General features: G+C 37.9%; 1 protein-coding gene across 3 annotated transcripts in view; it reads right to left on the bottom strand.

Moving 5' to 3' along the window:
• PPP3CA (protein phosphatase 3 catalytic subunit alpha) overlaps nucleotides 1-20,859 on the bottom strand; it is a 172,289-nt gene that overhangs the window by 33,708 nt on the left and 117,722 nt on the right. For all 3 annotated transcript variants that reach the window (XM_072928555.1, XM_002193110.7, XM_030271676.4), the window contains exons 3-6: nucleotides 16,186-16,310; nucleotides 7,923-8,034; nucleotides 6,587-6,732; nucleotides 4,515-4,654 (exon numbers count right to left, since the gene is read on the bottom strand). In XM_072928555.1, coding sequence (XP_072784656.1) covers nucleotides 4,515-4,654; nucleotides 6,587-6,732; nucleotides 7,923-8,034; nucleotides 16,186-16,310 — 523 coding nt within the window. The remainder of the gene's footprint in view (nucleotides 1-4,514; nucleotides 4,655-6,586; nucleotides 6,733-7,922; nucleotides 8,035-16,185; nucleotides 16,311-20,859) is intronic.

Genomic DNA, 20,859 nt, shown 5'->3' with positions numbered 1-20,859 from the left:
CGTTTACAGAAATTACTTCTGCTTGGAAATCTTTTTTCTAAGCTTTTTTTATTAAAATTACTGACTTGCTCTCAAATTCCCTACTAGTTTTTCAGAGTGCTACCCTTCCAGAAACACTCTCCTCCTTGCCCTGCTTTGCAGAGCCCAGACTGTAACTCAGATGAGCCAGAAATAAAGCAGTTGGCCAAGAGGGAAAACAAACAAACAGAAATCCCCCACGCAACAGGCTTTTCCAGAGAGATCCAGCCTCCTGCCTTCATGTGTCATGCTGAATCACGGAGGAGCGGTGACTCACAGAGAAAACAAAACACCCCTCTGCTCAGCTAGAGAGATGTTATTCCCCATGGAGTACGTGACTGTGATATTCCCTACTTGGGCATCTTCTTTCATTAACATGCCTCATGCATACTTTACTAGTTCTGAGGTCTCTTTTGCAAGATATCTGATTACTTCTGGCAGTTTTAAAAGAGAAGTAATACTTTGCTAACATGAACCAAAATGGCAAATGTTTTCAAATTGTTTTTCCACCAATAACTGGAAAAAATAGATGGAATTAACATAATTTTTTTCATGTCCCTCATCATGCCATTAAAAAAGAGGCATAAGCACTTCTTTCAAAAGAGAACATTCAAATTTAGTCCAAAACTTCCATAACTTTACGTGCACATATAAAATAGGTTTTCTGCAAAATCCATTGGCCTCGCACTTGAGTCTCCAAAGGCAAATGCTTTGTTGCTGTCCTGTCCTCAGCAACTCTCAGAACATCTCTTTCCACCCACTTTTGCTTGTTCTTAGCTGTGCTGTCTGCAGAGCTGCACTGGGAAGTGGAACAGGGAACTGCATTAGAACAAATAAACACATATTTTTTTGCAGAGTCATTCTTTGAAAACTGGATGCTTTCCCAGGCCTGATGGAGCACACAAGCAATTCTACCAGTACATCTGGGCAGACAAAAAGCTTCTGGTCTGGGAGAAAGAAGAGTAGAAACATGGGCAAAAGAAGTGGTTTAAAATGCTATTACTAAAAAAAAAAAAAAAAAAAAAAAAAAAATTCATACAACTGTGCCTCCCACCCTGAGCTGAAAACACACTACAGTCTTCAAAGGCTTTCAGCAGATATTTCTTTAATCTTTGCATGCTGACAAACTTAATTTGCATGTCAAGTGCACCACTGAAATAATGTGCTTCTGGAGCCAAAATTATTACTCTACCCCAGAGTATCTGTAGGTTGAATCATTTCACCACTACTCAAGGCCAGAAAATGTTTCTTGAACACCTCCAGGGAAAGTGACTCCACCACCTCCCTGGGCAGTCATTCCAATGCCTGACCACTCCTTCAGTGAAGAAGTTCTTCCTGGTGTCCAACCTGTTTCTTACAAAATTGCCTGAGAGTTACTGTACCACTAGCTTATGAAAGAAGTGCGAAGGGTCATTGGCAAGATTAGTACCAATTGCTAAGTGCACATAAATATTTGCTAGAAAAATTCAAGGCAAGAACTAAAGAATCTGGTAAACAGGAAAACTTCTTTACTGGCTGGATCAGCCAAAAAAATTGTGTGCCTATGGGTCTAACATCACTCTGGGACAAGCGACTTCCCTCCTGTTTATAATATACTCTGAACACAACATTATTTTGGGTATGGATGAAAGAAAAGCTTAACTCATGATAAAAGAACAATTTAAACCACCAGCATTCCATTAATAATTTCCACTTTTTCACAAAATTGCATCAAACATGATCATGACTGCAAAGGACATACAATTTTAAACTTCAGATAGGTAAAATGAAATCCGATCCCTATAATTTTTTGCTCTCTTTAAGGTACAGAAACTTTAATATAATTTAAATAATTCCTTATATTCTACAGTTAACGTTTCACTTTGGCATTGTGCTATTTTGACAATCCACACTACAAAACGCTGCTAGATGCTAAAGGTGTGCACTAAGTGTTCACTCTGAGCACTTCTGAAAAATCAGACTATTCTTTACATCTCTAAATGACAGGTTGTGCCTATGGTTCCAAGATCCAACATTTTACAACTAGCCAAAGCCGTTTCAAGAACTCTTACATAAAGGGACGTTTCTTGAATACTGGATCAGTTTGAAATTCAGTAGGCTGTATGAGAGTGATCATGTAAGAAATGCAGTGAGAAGCTTGTCAGACTACTGTCAGCTACAGTCTTTATACTTTTTCATAGAAATGGCCCAACATTTCGCAAATAGGTTTTGGCTGAATGCAGAGGATTTCTTGCCCTTCTGAGATGGAAGGTCCAGTTAACATGGTGCATGCCCAGTTAGAAAGCCACATTACTGTTATTTTCCTCACAGCGTTTTTGTATTAGGAAATAACTTTAAGTCAGAGCAAAGTAGCTTGCAACTTGTCATTATAAAGAACATCTCTGATAAATAAAAGTTATTTATTACAGATATTTCCTGAAATTGATTAGGAGACCTTAATCAGCTAGAAATTCTTTCACTGATTCGCAGGCATGACTGAAATCTTCCTGACCTTCATTCAAAATTCTCATTGCTATCTTTTAACTTCCTGTTCTGGAAATGACTGAAGAAACTTAAGAAATTTTATTCAGTGAAGAATAAACACAGTCATTCTATTAAGACACATTCTTGAAGAAGGACTGAGTAATTCAGTCCTTCCTTTACAAGCCAAGCTGCATGTTGAGGGAAATTTGCTCCTTTACTCAGGAAGTAACTAGAAAAGGCAAGGAAAATTAGACATTCCACACTGATGGATACCTTTCCTATCAGGTATTATTATTAGGCAAGCAATTAGTCATCTTCCAAGGCAACTAGATACTTCTTTTAAAAGGAATGCTTGCCTTTATATAAACTCGGATAATGTGATTCCAAGCTAGCCTTCTGACTGAATCATCAAGCAATTATATGTCCCTCACACGACCTGATAATTAGCTATCTTCTGAATAGTTCCTATTCTCCAGAAAATGCACTTTTCTGAATGTGCGTCAGGACACAGACTAAGTCTGATACTGTAGGAAACTGATATACATATTAAGGAAATTTTATGGCAACTGTGTGGAGTAGACCTCTGAAAAAAAAACCCCAACCTAAAATCTAGAACTTTTCCAGTACATAAGCAGCTCTGTACATAAGCACAAGCCATGCCTGCCAGACCATTCATGAGGGGAAATCACCATTATTCCCTGTGTGTGTAGTTCCTGGGAGTCTCAAGTATGCTCCAGCATTTGCTGCTGCTGAGAGGATAAGCAGTGAATTCACTTCCTCAGTCATAGCCCATTTCTGCACTGATCAATGGTTTGCAGCAGTGTGCTATCCCTTCCACGATGAGCCCAAACACATCCACTGAGCAGCTCCCAGATGTCACAGACCCGAGCGTGGCTGCCGGACTTGCCCGCTGGAGGCGGGAGCCAACCTCTCCGTTCTTCGCTGGCCCCACGTGGCAGCAACCGCGCTCCCAGAAGGGAGACAGAAATCTCATTGCTTGAACATCAAACCATCTGCCACCTTCCTGATAAGGTTACCAATAAGGAGGTTGATTCCAGCAGCTCTGTGGTTGCTGGTGGATGCCACTGAATTACTTTTGACATGTTACTAAATAGAAAACCTCACCTTTTACACTGACTGTAGCTAAGGCAAGTGAAAGAGCTGGATTCCTCCCTTCTGCTGAGTTTGCTGAGAAAACTTAGATTTGTGTGTAACTAGCATGGGCTGAAGCAGAACTGCTTCACTTCAAAAAGTTCAACAACCTCTTAACATTTCAATAACATCTTCACATTTCTCCTCAACAAAAATGGATTTTTAAATTAATATTTCACTGAATACATTGCTCATTTTGCCATTTAACCTCCTCTCCTGCTAGTTTTGCTACTCTGGTGTCCTTGTATGTTGTTCTTAACTACCATAATAAAAAAGAAAAAAGCTCAGACTCCTTAAAATCCCTACACTGTCAGAGCAAGGTATATATTATGTTTCTGCAAGAATATTACAGGCACTTGTCTGCATTTCAGATATTACTAAATGCCATTTAACAAAGGCTCTTCAAATACTGAATTTCTTAAGAAGAATTACTTACAAACAAAAGAAAAAGTTTGATCAAGCTGAGAGGAAAAAAAGTACCTCTGTGGGGGAAATCACAATTTTTATTTGCCCTGCAGAACCATAGGTATTCAGTTTTCCAGTGCTGCCATCTTTCACTAGAAATTAAGTTTTAACTTTCACACTAGAAATGCAGTTATGAACCCCTTTTTAAAAGGGAGACATTCATTCTCTAACTTACAAGAACAGAGGCAAACGACACAGGTTTTGGTGAATAAAATTAAGTGATTTAGAGTTTCCCAAGCGCAGCATAACAGAAGACATTCAAATAAAGCAAGCATGAACTTTTCTGAAAACAAGGCTAGCCTGTGGAAAAAAAGGTCTAATTACCTAAGTAGTGCCACAAAATTCAAGCAAACATTTATCCTGCAAAACCAGAACCAGTCCACCACCAGAAATCTATTCAAAGTAGCAATAATCACCTGTAGAAGTACGAGCACCCCCTGACTGTGTTGTGAGTAAAGTGTTCCTGAGTCTTCTCATTTCCAAAGTCCTCCAACGGGTCTGACCACAGGATGTCACACATAGGTCCATATGCAGGTGGTTCCTTGAATCGATCTAACTAAGAAAAATAGGAGACAAAGAAATACTAACTTCTTTCAACTATGTATCACAGAAACATTGAAGAAAAATTACTATTTTTCACTCCATGAGCAGGCAAACAAGAGACTCATAGCAATCCATTCTTCATCTTTAAAGCAATGGAGTTCGAGTACCAGCAAAACATTCCTTGCAAACATTGATGGGGATACAAGGAACAGACAGAACTGAAAATTAAGAGATACAGTGGATTCTCATTTTACAGGAATTTTTGTTTGCCTTTTTTTGCCTTTCTACTGGTTTTTGCAAGCATTCCAGTGGAAAAGGGAGACTATAATATTTCTGTATTTAATGATTTTTCAAACCTTAGAACATCCAATTTATGTAAGTGGGGCACCTCAAGAAAATATAGTAGTTATTTCAAAGCAAGTTCCCATTTAGATTTATGTACATTTTCACAAAAAATTTTATCTAAATATCAAGAAAATATCTCTGCATTACAGCACCTTGGCATGACATTCCTGTTGCTCCTGTAACCTCAACCCTAATTAAGAAGCTAAAAACTTCTCATTTTGGTCTTCCTATGGGTATTTAAAACTTCAAATTACATAGAATCATAATGCAAATAAGATGAAGCATAGCAAAATAGTGAAATAAAAATCAGCATTCTCCTGCAAGAACTCTTTAATATAAAAACATCATGTGTTATCTCAATAATTCTTTCATATAACAACAGCCCTGTTAAGATAGTGTATGAATAAGGCTTGCAGTCTGAAATATTCTCCATTTTGACCAGCAAGATCAAGCAATTATTCAGTATCTAGTAGATACCTTGTCCCCAAAAAAAAAAAAAAATTTCAAAGAGAAGAAATTGGTTTTGTAAGTTTTCAACACTCAAATTTTAATAAGAGACCTCTACATTTTTACCTTTGCCTTCTCATCTTGACATATTCACAGCACATCTACACTTCTTATTTCAGCCCCTCCAATTAATGCTCATGTAATTACAAATCATTTAAATTAAACAAAAATTCATAAATATGCAAACCCTATTTCTGCTGATTGCCAAAGATAAATAAACCTGCTGGGTTGGGCAGGGGGAAGGGAAGGTGTTAATGAACCTAATCTAGAATCTGAGAGCTAAACAACTTTACTCTGCCATTATGCTGTTGCAGAGCCAGCTAATTTTTACACAGAGTATTTTTGTTTACTGAGATAGTGAACCTTTACCTCAGAAACAAAACTTTGCATTCAGTAATTTTTTAAAGTGCAGTTAATATCTTAAGCTAATTACTTTTAAACCAAAACATATAATTACTGGCTCAATTTGGTTTTTTTAAAAATTATATTAATTTCTTAGTAGACTACAAATTAACTCAGAATATAAATTACCTTTTACTAACTTGAAAGCTCAGAAATAGATATCCATGCTTGCAAGTCTCAAAGAGCAAAAAAGAAGTTTTTTTTTTCTGAGAACACTAAGAATGAATAGTTTAAATATCTCTTAGAAACACCTATCAACTGAGATCTCTTCTACAAAACATGTGAATAAAAAATGATCCTTGATAACATGCAGTAACACTAGATTATGTGAAGAAGCTGTTTCACATTGTTCTCTGAACTTCATGAGATTTATGAGAAACTTTTCAGAACATAAGGGTACAACAAGCATGAATTTATTAAGCCTCAATTAGACCATCTACTGGGCACTCAAATGCAGAACTGTTAAAAATATGATGGGACCTATTGAGAATTAAGCTCCTGACTATTTAAAAAAATACCAACTATACTCATTGTAATCATATGAGCCTCTTTTGTTACATCTTTGTATACTGTGAAGTCTTCTAGAGCTCCTTTGGATCTTCTCCAAGAAAGCACAGAACACTTAACAAGGCACAAGGAGTTGTCAGATGGGGCTTACATTGTGCTAACAGGTAATACCTCAAAGACTTACTTTTCTGATGTCATCTAAGGTGTTGATCTCCGGAGACAAGCCACCATGTACACACAGGAATTGTTGGTTCATCAGAGCAGCCAAGGGAAGGCAGTCGAAGGCATCCATGCAGGCATCATATACACGTTCTGAATATTTGATTTTACCTTTTAAAAATTAAGACGGCAACAGAAAGTGTCATCAATATTTAAGAGGAAAAAGGATTGTGCTTAATATCTCAAACTTTTTCCTCTCACTGTTCTATCTGGTATTGAGGACTCTACCCAAACTTTTGCTTAATATAAAAAATATCCTCAGGAATCCACTGCTGGAAAAATTCTTCCTGTTCTGAGGTGAAATTAATAAATTTTTTTCATATGTTCTCTGAAAAACTGTAAATAAACAACTGAATATACCATTACAGTCTATCATTTCTATACACTATTAAGTCTGTAGAGCAAGCTTAAAAACATCTGCTGAATGGTTATCATCATTATCACTCAATATACTCTCTATGAAATAGTCAGAACTTTAGCCCAGTCCCTTATTATTAATTATCTACAGAAATGCCATTATGAAATGAACGAGGTGGTATAATGAAGCTGAAATGTTAATTTACCAATATGCATATTGAACTCAGTAAACCATGAAGCCTTCAAGCCAATTAACATTTCCTTTATCCCCAGTGTAAAAAGAAAACACAGACTTATGGCAATAGTTTCATCTCACAGTGTCACAGGGAAAAAAAAAGCTTCATTGTGCAGGCAAAGGTCTACATCTAATAAGCTTTTATGTGTCACTGCATCCTTTCTTGCAACACAGAAAGGAATTCATATCAAAAGAGCATCTTGAAAAATTTAAGCCTACACACAGGATAAATGGGAAAATGCTAAACCTAAAGGATAAACAAAATAAAAATTCCTTGCATTTTTCTCCTGCTCCATAAGATGAGACCCACTGAGATGAGGTCCTCCTTAACTAGCAGTCAGGAACTTGTCATAGGTGCCAGGGCTGGTGTGCCAGCAGATTTTGCCTGCCAGGCTGCTGCATGGGGCAGACAACCCTCAGCCGCTGCAAGAAGCATCAGCAGCAGTACTCACTTACTGAGAACATCCAGATGGACCCACAGCAGCCCCAGGATGCTCCCACACGCAGATGAAGGGGGGTCTAAGCCCTTCTATTCCACACCACTGAGAAGTGACTGCCCCCTCAGGGAACAGGGACTACCATTTAAAATTAATGGCTGTTAACATGAAAAGTACGTGAAAATTTACTAACAGTGAACCAGTATCAAATATTTGCAAAATAACAAATTAAGTTGCTGAAAAAGGAGTTAAGAAAGGTAAGACAGACTTACATTCTTGCTTAAATGTGAAATACTCTGTTAAATGTCTACATTCATGATTCCCACGAAGTAAAAACAGTGTTTTGGGGTAAAGGATTTTCAAGGCCCACAAGTACAGCACACACTGCAAATCAGAACAAAAAAGAAAATTAGAATTCATAATTAATGACAGAACAATTTACATTCCCCTCCATCACAAAAAACTAGCAGAAAAAGTAGAATTAATCTGTGCAAAGCATTTATTTTCAACTGATTCACTTCATTTTTCATATACTACATTCAAACACTTCTCTGCACTTCAGCCTGAACTGGCTGAAACTCTTGTGGGTATATTGTCAGTTTTAGACTTTTTGCTGAGTGGCACCTCCCTGGTCAGCCATGCCCTGCCTCCAGCAGCCCCAGCTCTCACCCAGCGACTGCTGTGCATCCCTCTCCACCTGCAAGGTGAAGCAGAAACCTCCTGTGGAAACAATTCCACCGGAAGACCTGCATTTCCTGGCTTAAGGAAAATTTGCCTCAGAACAATTTAACTCACACTTCAGGAAATACCTCAGCTTCCAGAATTACACAAGTTTTACATGAAAGCTTGTTAATTTTTCACTTAACATTGTTCCCTACATACAACTGGGGTAAAAAGATCCACAAAGCTCTTGCACTAAATGAAGATACTACGAAGCTTTTATAATGCCTTTTCACTTTGCTAAAGATTTCCATTTGAGATGACAGTTCTTCTAAACATGTTTTTAAACATTAAAAAAAAAAAAAAACATGGAGAGGCTAAGCTCTGCTCAGACCTCCCTAAACCACCCAATTAAAAATATTTGTTTTGAAAACAAACTCACAGCTCCAAGAAGGTTGATGGCAATGAGACCCACTCATCCCATGAGAGAAGTCCACTGCCTGCAAGTACACTGTATAGACTACAATGTCCTCTCAAAAACTAAAAGCTAGGAACAATGTCTTAATGGTTTTTTCTCCAACTTTTCTTTTCTTATAACCATGAAAACCATGAACCATTAACCATGAACTGTAGAAATGCTGCACAAGAAACAAAAGGTGACAAAAAAAAGAAACTTTTATTTACAACTACTTCCTAACAGTCTCCTTTGTTCCATTGGAAAAAGAATCCTTTCATTTAGCTTAATAATCAATAAATTGGAAATTCAGAATGTACTCTATGATTTCAGATTAGAACATCAGCACTGCTGCAATGCAATACCTCTGCACTACAATGGGAACTCCTTTCTACAATTCAGTGTCTTGAAAAACAGCTGAATAATAACTTTAATCATCTCAACATGTAGATTTCAGCTCCCTTGTTTGCTACACAGTCAACTTATAAGAAAAACAGGAAAATATGAAGAGAGTCAACATTTTGAAGTTCGTGCTCACACTATTCATGGGTAATCACAGAGCAGCAGGAGTTCTATACTATTACTCCTTGCCTTGAATTTATTACATGTAAATATCTGAATGCCCTCTCTGTCCTTTATCTGCAATTTCTGTTCTTCTACTCAGAGGGACTACAGACAGAGGAAAACAGCAAAAATACAGGCAGTATACTCGAGGAATTGTAAAACTAATTCTCCCCCTTGGAAACACATGGGAGGCCTCCCAGCTCATGCCAATTCTTCTGCCTCCCTGGCGCTATTGCCACTGCAGGAAGAGAGATGTCAGAATGCCAGCGAAATCATGCTAATGTAATCCAGCATGGAATTATGGTGTCAGGTCACAGGAATCATCTGTTGTGGCTCAAAAGAACCACAAAGCACGTGGGTGGATAAAGTCTTCTGTCTCTGTAAACTCCAGCAGACTTGGGTTTGAGGGTTTCACTCCAATGGGGCAAGAAACCTGAACTTGTCTGCACCATCAGAGCAGTTCTCTCTCTCTTTGATGACTCCTTCATTCCTCCAAGAATTTACAGAACATCTTTGACTTTTTGGCATTAGGTACTTGTTTACAGGTTGATTGCTCTATATTTGCTTATCATAAATTTATTTTTTTCTTTCTTTTCTATGATTCCTTTGAAGTAGTCACAAGAACCAGAGCGAAGACAACAGAGAATACAATCTAGAAAGTTCTATTTCTCTGCCACTATTCAAGCAACATAAGCCCACTTATGAATAGTGTTTTCGAACACAAATGAACATTTTGTGTTGTTTTCAGCAGTACTATATCAAAGGTTTATTTTGTTTAGATTATTCCTTTAATTTTCTCCCTTTTCAGTAGCTCAGTGAAGTAATGTTGTAATAGTAAGTAAAAACTAATTAGAGGATTTTTTTCCCATGCAAACTAAAGAGCAAATACAAGGACAATGATTTTCATAGCTTTTCAGCTTGCAGTCATTTACATACAAAAAACCTTACGTACAGACAACAAATCATGAGCAAACATTCTGGTTTTGATTTTTTCCTACCTGTGCTTCACATGTTGTAATTCTTACTAAAATCAAAATATTTATGATAAATTGCTCCTGCTGAAAATCTGAGCTTAAAGTCTTTAAGTATTTCATAATACTGCTTCCCCATTGTAAAATTTTAAAATACATTTCTTCCTTCAACATTTTCATTAAGAACATACTAAACATCAGCTCTGCTGTAATTCTATGCAAAATGTACAGTGGGGACCTTGCGATCTAGACATCTGTAAGGTATTTTTACCTGTTTCATTTCAACCTATCAAAAAACCCCATATTTTACATATATATGTATCTAAGAAGTTACAGTTCTTAACTGAGGACACTCAAACCCCTCTTACTTGTTTAGAAATAGCAGATATGTTAAGTTTTTAACAAAGAGGAAATCTCTTCACCTTCCAGCTCCCAGAGTGCTGCTTTCCTGCTGAGGTTCTGGCAGCCTCAGCTTTAGGAAAGAAAAGGTCTGTGCAATTAAGCACTGTGTAAGCCAAAGGCCCACATTTTCAAAACAGACTTGGGATTTAACTCCAGTGTTGCATGCTGAATTGGAGCATTTGCACAATTCCACATTTCAGCCCATCCTGGAAAGGAAAACCAAAGGCCCCATAGCTCTTCTATGCAACTCAAGTTATGTGATATTGAAAAATCATCACCATGGCCACTTGAGTACAACCACAGCATCACAGTGCTCACTTCTGCGTGCTCCAGCACTGGTAATGCCAGAAAGAGAGCGATACAGCTCACTGCCAGTTGAGTGGCTTTTTTGCAGGGGCCACAAAAGATGAACTCCCCCCTCCAAATGACTGACAGCACTGGGCACTCCTTAGCAGATGAAATAAAGTGTAAGTGTGAGGTAATTCATACTTGAAAGGATCATTTGAGCCACACATTGCTAAGGTCTCTACTGATGCTCTGTGACCTGTGGAACTGGCATAGCTCCTGCAGACTCTAACACACACCTCACCTAAATATAAAAATTGCGTGACTGTAGGTGCACTGAAATCATGATACCACCACAACATCTAGTGCAGATACAGCTTCCTAAAATGGAATACCCATCCCAATGGAAACCATGTACCTTTTTAAACCCATAGCTGCATTCACGCTACTGAGATGAATATTTATTACAGCATGATTTCAGAGACAAATAAAGATACATTGCAGCTGTAACCAGAACACTCACGAGATGCAACTTACTGCCATTTCTGAACTACTATCCCTTGAGCACAAAGAAAATTATAAACGCTACTGCAAATAAAGAAAAGGTCATATTGTCTTCTACTACAAGTAGGATTTCAGCACAATTGCAATATACTGTTTGCTAATGTTCAGACTACATTACTCCCATTTCAGCCTTTAAAAAGAGTATTTGAAAAGTTTAAAAAAATCCAAAACTAAGTACCTCTTTTTCAACCAAAAAGTGACTAAGAAATTCTTTTTTGTAAATGTTCCTATAATTCTTATAGCTAGTACATTCCAGACAGAGATGGCTCCTAACTCTCCTTTTCAGGATTCTGTGTCTGGGCTCCAGCTGTTCTCTGAGAAGATGGGTCCCACAGAGAGATGGCATCAGTGCAGGGGAAATGGTACCATCACATGTTCTCCCCCTGCAGCCAAAAGGGGTTCTTGGCATGCTAGGGACTCACACTGGGAACAGCTGGCACAGGACCAGTCAGCTTGCAAGGATGGCCCTAACACAAATACATGTTCCAGTCTGGGAATCTAATACATAGAAAAATAATCTTAATTTTGCTGAGTTGTTGAATATTCACAGCTCTGAGGAGTAATGCCATACAAAAACGAGATCTCACAAGATGCAAATTGTTGCTATGAAGAAAGATATTTGCTACTGGTCTACAGAAGAAAAAGGCAAGGAAATTCAGGATAATTAAAGTCCTAGGATTTTCTTTGCTTTAAGAGAACTGAAAAAAACTATTGACTTAACTGGTGAAGTATTCCCGATCAGCCCAAATTATTTTAAATCATGCTGTTTACTGGAAAACATTAACACACTACAGTAACACACAATGCTGAAAGATGTTTATTCTTCCAATGAAGTCCTAAAAAGTTCACAGAGACTTGAGAGATAATAAACACACAACTTCACTGGCATTAACTTCACCCACTGTTTACGAACACAAATTTGTTTAAGTGTAACTCTTTTTTTGGGAGAGATCATTTAATTTCCAACAGTTCATCAAGTTCAGAAGCATCTCAAGCGCCAGATGCTTTTTTTTAATTCATGTAAGGTCCAGTGGTCAAATTCCAGACTCCAAACACCTCACTTTGTTCCTGCTGGAAATACCCTACCACCAGTTTCACCTTCTGCAAAGTCAGTCTGTGCATTCAGGAAGGGAAATGTATGCATGTTCTGAACCTTAAAACACAACTCCACTTCTGTTAATTTTGAAAACTGGTTCAATTCTCCATATTTTCACTCTTTCCTCTGCCAAAAATGATCACTACATACCTTATAATGGTCAAGCGACATATAAGATGGTATACTGTTACATGGAATTAAGCAAGAAAGTAATTCCAACACTTGGTTTACATATTATTATTATTATCAATGCACTATAGTTGGTTTTTACTCTGTAATTTTCCTAAGACTGTGATGAAAAACAGTCTATATGTACACTCCTCCCTGTACACTGCACAGCATTTGTCTGCTTTTCAAAAAAGAGTTTTCAGACCCAGGTAGAGAGATTAGTCATTCTCCCTTACAACCTATTCCTGCAGAACCACTTAGACTCTAACTATTCTTTACATTTAAAAATAGCCCTCTGTTTTGATCATTTGGGTTTCTACTCTCCATGACCATAAAACTTATTTCAAAGTGAAAACTAAGGGGTTTCTTCTACTCTGGAGTCAATCCCCTCAAACACTGCACAAGCACAAGAGGGGAATATTATCAGTTATATAGCCAATAAAACAAATGCACTGTATTAAATTGCAGAAATTTATTATTTTAAGTGAAGAAATGCCCAGGCTCTGCTAAAAGGTCAAATTGAAAAGAGAATGCAGATATGGAACAAAGATTCCGTCTGTGCTAAGAAACCTTGTCTTATTCTACCTACAACTTGACATTTTTTAATTTTACCTGTTGCAGCTTCTGTCAGTCTCTCATCCTTTGACTCATCACTTAGAGCTAATATAAAAACCACAAAACACACGCCCCTCTTCAAGCAGTGAAGCTACCACCAGTAAAAATGGAGCATGCACATGAAGAATTGAGCCCTTGGATCAAAAGTTTCGTAGAGCAAGGACCAACATTTCTGCTGAGTGCCTTATACAAATACTTTTCTTTTTCCCTATGAATTATCAAATGCCTTCCACCTACCTTATGCAATTTCTTTCTCTGTTCTTAATGATAATAGCTTGCATTATGTAGTACCTTTCATCCAGAAGAATCCCAAATGCTTTGCAGCCCACAGAGAAGGATTATCTCGCCCACTATCAGAACTCAGCACGGTCTAAGCTCAATGGTGTCACTTTTACACTAGAGATCACACAGCAATCAAAGGGAATGTTTTTAAAGCTTGTATTACTCATGATTAGTACCTTGGACCAGCCACATAATTCTTTTGGAAAGACCCCAAAACTGCAATAGTCTCCTGTCTCCATAGCAGATAGGGGAGCCAGCAGATGGATGGAAGAAAGATCAGTATGTGATTGGTATGGTAGAAATATGAACTCAGGCTAGGGCTGTTTACCAGCATGACTTCCCCAGCACAAAGTACTGACAAAAGTTGGTGCCTGATCTATGTACTTAGGTCCCCTTCTCCACCAGAATCATCTTCCCTCTCTAAATGCCAAGTTGCATTCTTCACAATTTTCCTTTCCCTGTCACTACTTATTGCGCTGAGTTCATGCCTGAATGCACAGCTCTACATCCAAATACACTTATGAAACAAAAACTTGCCTTTCCTTTTGAAAATATTCTTTAATCAAAGTGACAGGTGGGGAAAATCAGTTATGTGACCAAAAAAAAAGTAGTGATTTGAGAACCTAATGTACAAAAGAAATAATATAAGTGACAGCTGAGATATTTCCTTGGCACTGGCAGAAGCTAATACTGCTTCCAGTGAGAAAGCAATGCTCCTGAATGGAAAAACTGAATTCAGAATACAATTTGCTAAGTATGCATGCACAGGTTGCTAAATGAGAGATTTTAAGGAGATTATTGCCTATACATAGCCTGTTTTCTTTGTTTCATATGGCTTGCTATTTCTTTAATTGGTAATAGCCCTGGAACAGATTTTGGTAAACTGTCAGAGAAGCACTTGAAAGCTGTTCTGTTTCTTTTATTAAAAGCCTATGTATATAGAAGTGAAGAAAAAACTTTCCTCTTCCAGACACATCTTGTCTCAATCAAAAACTGCAGGAGATATGAATGAGGGTATTACAACTTAAAAATGGTAGCTCAAGACAGAGCTGCACAATGGTTTAAGTCTGTGAAGGTCTTCCTGCTCCTCCTTCCCAACCCTCCCCAAGCAATCCAGCATGGTAATCCACAGCAGTGATTTAATTTACAGCTCACTTAAAATGAAGCTTTAAAATGAAGTAATAAAGCAAAAGTAGTTTTATTGAATCTAATTTTTCAGAAACTTCTTACTTTAAACATAACACTGGCAAGATAATACACTGATCTGTTTCCCACACACATAAACAACTCAGCTGCTTGGCCATACCAATATGGCAACAGTGTACTTTTGATGTGGGATGTAGAATGAAAGAGCAATGGATGTGTTCTCATGTGCCACCATCCGATCTAGTCAGACACACAGACATGTATCACAGGATCTATATTGCTTCCAGCAGGTAATGCATTCTGCCCTGACTCAGAGGGAGTTAAGTCTCCCTCCTTCTAATAGGAGGGAGACTTCTAATAGCTCACTCCTTCTAATAGGAGTTAGTTTTCTCCCACCATCCCCTGAAGGCTAGAACTTCTCACAGAAACAGTCAAGCTGTAGATCAAGAGTTCAGCAAGGGTTTCTGATTGACTGACTGTTCAATGACTAGATCAGCTATAACCTAGACAAACAAATCCACATCAGGTTTTATTCAATAGTTGTGCACTTCATCTTGACAGTTTGTAAAATCAAGCAATAACAAAGGCTAGAAGAAAACATCTACCTTGTTTTACAAGCACTGGAACACAGGATTTGGGCTGGGTATTTGACTTCCTTCTAGTCAAAGCTGCCAGGTTGGATAGGACACTGTTTCTTTTACAAGCCAGCTAAAGAGGCCATTTGACCTGCATATTCTATGTCACACCTGGAGACTACACCAGGTCTCAGCACCACCAACAGGGCACTTGTGCATCACTTCTCTATGGATTCAGGTGCTGCATCAAAAGCCAGAGATCATGCAATCCTGCATGCCGTATCTAAGAAGAACTTACTCATTCTCTCCAGCACAGCATGCTCTGTGATGGCTTTTTGTCCCATTTACCTCTCATCTAATTCTTCATTCTCCTAAAATTTCACATCCAGGAAACTCAGATCAAATAAACCTAAAAGTCAATCTAAACTACGGGTCACGGGTTAGGTTTTTCTGTTATGTCTCTTGTAATTGATCACATCTACTCAGGCTATTTAACTTGTGCAAGCTGCAGAGCATGCTGCCTTTTGTGCAATATTTAGATGGCCACTAGTTAGCACCATTCAGTGTCAGCTTTCTGGCACAGATATAGTGGGATTTTGCTGCATTCCAAGCAACCTCTATAAAGACACCAGCAATATTAACATGGTATTTGTGAAGAGCCTCAGTATTCCTGAGCTAGTTAAGATATGATGGTAAATATACAAAATATGCTGCAAGCAGTTTTGCACCCAAACCCAGAAATTAGAAACTTACTTCAATGCTGAAGTACCCTCTGTCCACGTAGTCCCCCAGGAAGAGGTACCGCGTGTTGGCAGGAGAACCTCCCACTTCAAACAGTTTCATCAAGTCAAAGAACTGACCATGGATGTCTCCACAAACTAGAACAGAAGAGGAGCAATATTTAGATTCACCATGCAAAAATCATCTTAGGTACACACAATCCAAAGTCCCTGTGTTGCAAGATGTGTTAATAACAATTTTGTGCATCATTCACCAGTTAAAGAGCGGCTGAGCACTGGCAGCTGCTCAGCAGAAGCTGATGTACATCCATATATGTGTGTGCAAAAGGCTACCAAGTAACTAACTAAAGGAGAGCCATCAGTAAATCTGGTCTATAATTATTTTCATATATATCTGTCCATTCCTGGTACTGCCACCAGAGCACACAATACTGTCAACAGCAGTAAGACAAATCAAAGAAAAAAAAGAATATGTTTAAGAAAGGTTACTCTTTTTTAAAAATTATTCCTCCATTCTTCCTAGTCTTAAACCTAAAGGAACAGCAATGGGCTTTCCATAAAATGCAAAGCACACCTGTCCTGTGTATGCCTGGTTAAAATGACACTGCTGTCAGAACAGAAAAACACCCTGTTTGCTTTCCCCAACCATACCTTACACAAGAGGACATTGTGTTTCACACTTCAGCCTCCACCCCTTTGTTTAATCTCCTATAATTATGATTTGTTCACTTTCATTGCAATGAAGTCAATTTAAGAGGCGGGTTCCCTAGAAAGAGCAGCCAAATAAACATGACAGACCAAGCACAAGTGACACGCAGCCTGGGCTAGGCGGGGATGCCTCTGTCTGTGCCTTCAGGGCAAAAGTTTGGCTCTGATCTCTTGTGAAACTTTAAACTCCTTAGTGGGTGATTTCAAGCATCTGCAGGAAGGCAGGCAATGCTTTTGGAGAACATCATAGATGCCTAAGAGTGCAGTGTCAAAACCTGCTTTGTTTCTTCTACTCAAAAGAGAACTTCCCCCACACACATCCCATTTAGGGTCAAACCCAGAGATTATGGCAATGATCCTTAACCAAGGTGATGTTAATAGCCCTGATTGGTACTGAGGTCAGTTTAAACTGGCCTTTCAGCGGCCCAATCAAAAAAAAAAATCTGATTTTCACACTCTAAGGGTGATTTTGAAGAAACTGAAGAAAACCAAGAATCCAAGATAGGCCTTATCGTGCAGCGGCTGCCCAGTTAAGAAAAATTCAGATGTTCTCTTTCAGGTAATGGCTTTGTTCCACTGCAATAAAGCAAACCTCACATCATTTGTCAGCATGCCATGGAGAAGCCGAAGTCACAACTCCATATAGATACAAAAGGACTATATACAACAGCTGCAACACCAAACCAAACAAACTCCCAGTGCAAAGTGTTCATATTGTCTTTCATCTCAGTCAAGTTCACATTATAGTTTTTATACTTGTGTCACTTTTCCCTGAATGTATACACTAAGATCCATATAGTATCATTCAATAAAGAAAAATTAAATACAAAATCCGGAAAGAAACCCATCCCAACCACCCACCCCCTCCGGGTACAGAAAAACCCACTGATATCTCAGTCACTGCTTTCATGAATATCTATTTGAAATTGGTGACAATTCATGATTCCTGGCTAGCTGAACATTCTTCTGTGACAGTAACATGATATTTTCCCAATAAAATAGCATATTTTATCTTATCACCACTGTGATACACTGTATAATCTTTTTACTAGTTGATTCCCCACTGTGAATTTTAGATGACAACTTCCATATTAAAAGCCATCAACAATTACAATTTCAACCTAAGAATAATATCTGCCATTAATTATGCAAAATAAGTAGTATTTAAATCCCCAAGTGATATGACACCACCACTGTTTCTCTTAAAAAAAATGTTCCTACCCCAGAGGAAATTTTTTGGTAACATCTTTATTTGAACACATTAATCTACCAAACCAATACACATTTCTTGACTGTACTCCTCTGCATGGACACTGTGGGAAGATTAAAAACACGTGTCGCAATTTGATGGCCAGGCAATCTGCTCTCCTAACTTGCAGCAGAAAAGCTTTTAGTTACATAACTGTACAGCTCTACCAATTATCGCCCGCCCCCATTTGCTCCAACTGCAAAAACCTGAAGTTGAACAAGACTTACAGATTTTTAAATGGATTTAACTTTTTTTACTTTCACTTAAAGCACAAAGAAACTAGACCTTTTTTTTTCTTTAGATATGCAGACATGTGTGAACAGGTAAATACACTGGGCCCATTACAGAGAAACTAGAAAGTTTAGAATGCTTTCTGCAAGGACCTGCATGTCCCTGAATTTGTCACAAGTCAGAAAAGCAGTGTGAAAATCAGTGAACAGGACAGAAATAACAATGCAAAGCTCTGCAATCCCATAAGTTGCAAAAGTCTGAATTGGTCTCAAAAATAGATACTTTATAGGTATTCTAGGCACTTTGCACAGAGCAGCCTATTCCTTTTATACTTAGCAACAGAGGCTGAAACGTATCCAGGAAAAACAAAACAAAACCCCCCACCAAAGATGGAAAGCTGAAAAGCCCAGCACTCAAAACTAACCTTGTCAATTGAAGTAGTTCCAAAAGAGAAGCTTAAAATCAGTAGGTAAAAGCAGAGGGAGGAAGATGCTCAAAATCAAAGTTAACATTGAGGTTTAATTTATTGTGGCCAAATCTCAGAGCGCCTACTAGAAAATGACAATGTTACATATAGTTAATCCAATTAGTATTTTGCCTGGAGAGGAATACCTTAGAGACTTCATACGTTCCAGGTTTGCATGTATAGACTTGAAATGTCTTTGTTATATAGAACCCATATACTTATATTCTGATGAATAGCCTGATTTGCAAATTAATTAAAGGGGCAATTTTGCATGCATACACTACTATGGTCAGTTTATCGTTTGAAAAGAACTGCAACTACTTCTAAAGCTATGGTTCTGCCACCTTTCTTTTCCAATTCTAAAGTCCTATGAACCTCAGATCTGGAAGATTTCCCAGGCAGTTGAATCAATGCTTTATCTTTCATTAGGTGGGGGCAAAAGAGATCCAGCATTATATTTCCATTCATAAAGGCAAAGACATCCACCAGCCAATAACTCTGCTATAAGTCTCCATGTCATGTTGCAGCATCATATCACTAAGAAAGAACTTGCAGCACTGTCCCACCAAGAGGCCACAGAAGAGGTTCCATATCCACTCCACACTCCTAAGACCACTACCTTCATCCTTCTTGATACAGGAAAAAAAAATTAAAAGCACACTAGTTATTATATAATCAGGTTTACTCCCTTACAAGCATTAGCACTGAATCTGTTAATTTTGCCATCCTATTTTGTTATGCCTGCGCAGGCCCTCTTTTGGTACTGGAGCTCTTACTATTAAACAACACATGCAAAGAGGTATGAACATTCTTTCATCAACCAATAACAAAAAAATCCCCAGCACAGTAAAGCAGGAAATTCAATTTTTAATGAAGATCTCCAGGATCAACATACTTATGGATTTAAACTATGAACACAGGGAAGGTAAAGCACGGTTTATATGTGTGCAGGATTAACATTAAAAGCAGCTGTGTTCACATTAAAAAAAAAAAAAATCCAGAAGGAATTCACATACTTTCCAATATTACTGATTTCACAGAAATGCCATCAAGTCATGGCATCTGTACACTCATTAATTTATAATAACAAAGTAATATGACAGCAATTTTTTCTCCCATAAGAAGACAGTGCTCCTTAATTTACTCAGTGCTCTTCAACTTCCTTTGTATTCTAAAATTGCCAGTTGGAGAACAACAAAACATTTTCTACTCACTATTTCCAGAGATCAGTTCAGGCATCAAATTTATTGCTTAAGAATTGGTCTATCTCAGCCTGTCAACATCGTACCTAAACTCTCAGGGCAGCAAGCTCCAGAACTGCACAACACACCAGAAATGTTTCAAACGTAAAGAAATTTTTAAGTTATTTGAAACTAATGTCCTGATCTTCAACAAATTAACTGCTAGTACAATCAGAAAGTTTGATAAACACTGGTTGTTTGTGGACTCCTCAGAAATTTATCTCTGTTGAGGAAGTTTTAAGGGAAGACATGAGCCCCTTCACAAGATTCAAGTTCACAGGACTGCCCTTGTAATTCCTGAGAAATGTTTCTGAGCAGCTTTTTCCACTTGTTATGATGGGTATTTTGATCCACTACACAACCTTTACTTATAGCAGTATATTTTTTCCAATTTAACTGCCTACAAAATACCATTTTATTATAAAAATAGAAATTGGACATAGGGAGACAAAGGAGAAATGTTTTTGTCATCTTAATAAAAATTAAATTATGTTTCTGATGGCTTCACTGTGAGGATTTTTCTTTGATTTACATCAGAGGAACAAGCAGCACTGAAACAGGAACCACTGATTTCAAGTGGTACTAGCACTGAAGGAAATTTGAAGCTGAGCCTTGCATTTGCCAGTTTATTTATAGATGACAAAGTAGTATAACAGTGATTTAGAGTGCAACGTCTATTGGCAAAAATAAAAGAGTCTGTGAATGCTCTTCATATACCTTCCTTCAGATAACTGAATGCTCTTCAGTATGTACAAACTCAGTCCAAAGATTATTCTGTATGGTTTCCCACTC

This window comes from Taeniopygia guttata, chromosome 4 (genome assembly GCF_048771995.1).
Source record: "Taeniopygia guttata chromosome 4, bTaeGut7.mat, whole genome shotgun sequence".
Taxonomy (NCBI): domain Eukaryota; kingdom Metazoa; phylum Chordata; class Aves; order Passeriformes; family Estrildidae; genus Taeniopygia; species Taeniopygia guttata.
Note: the sequence above shows the minus strand (reverse complement) of the source record. Positions and strands in the feature narration are given on the sequence as shown.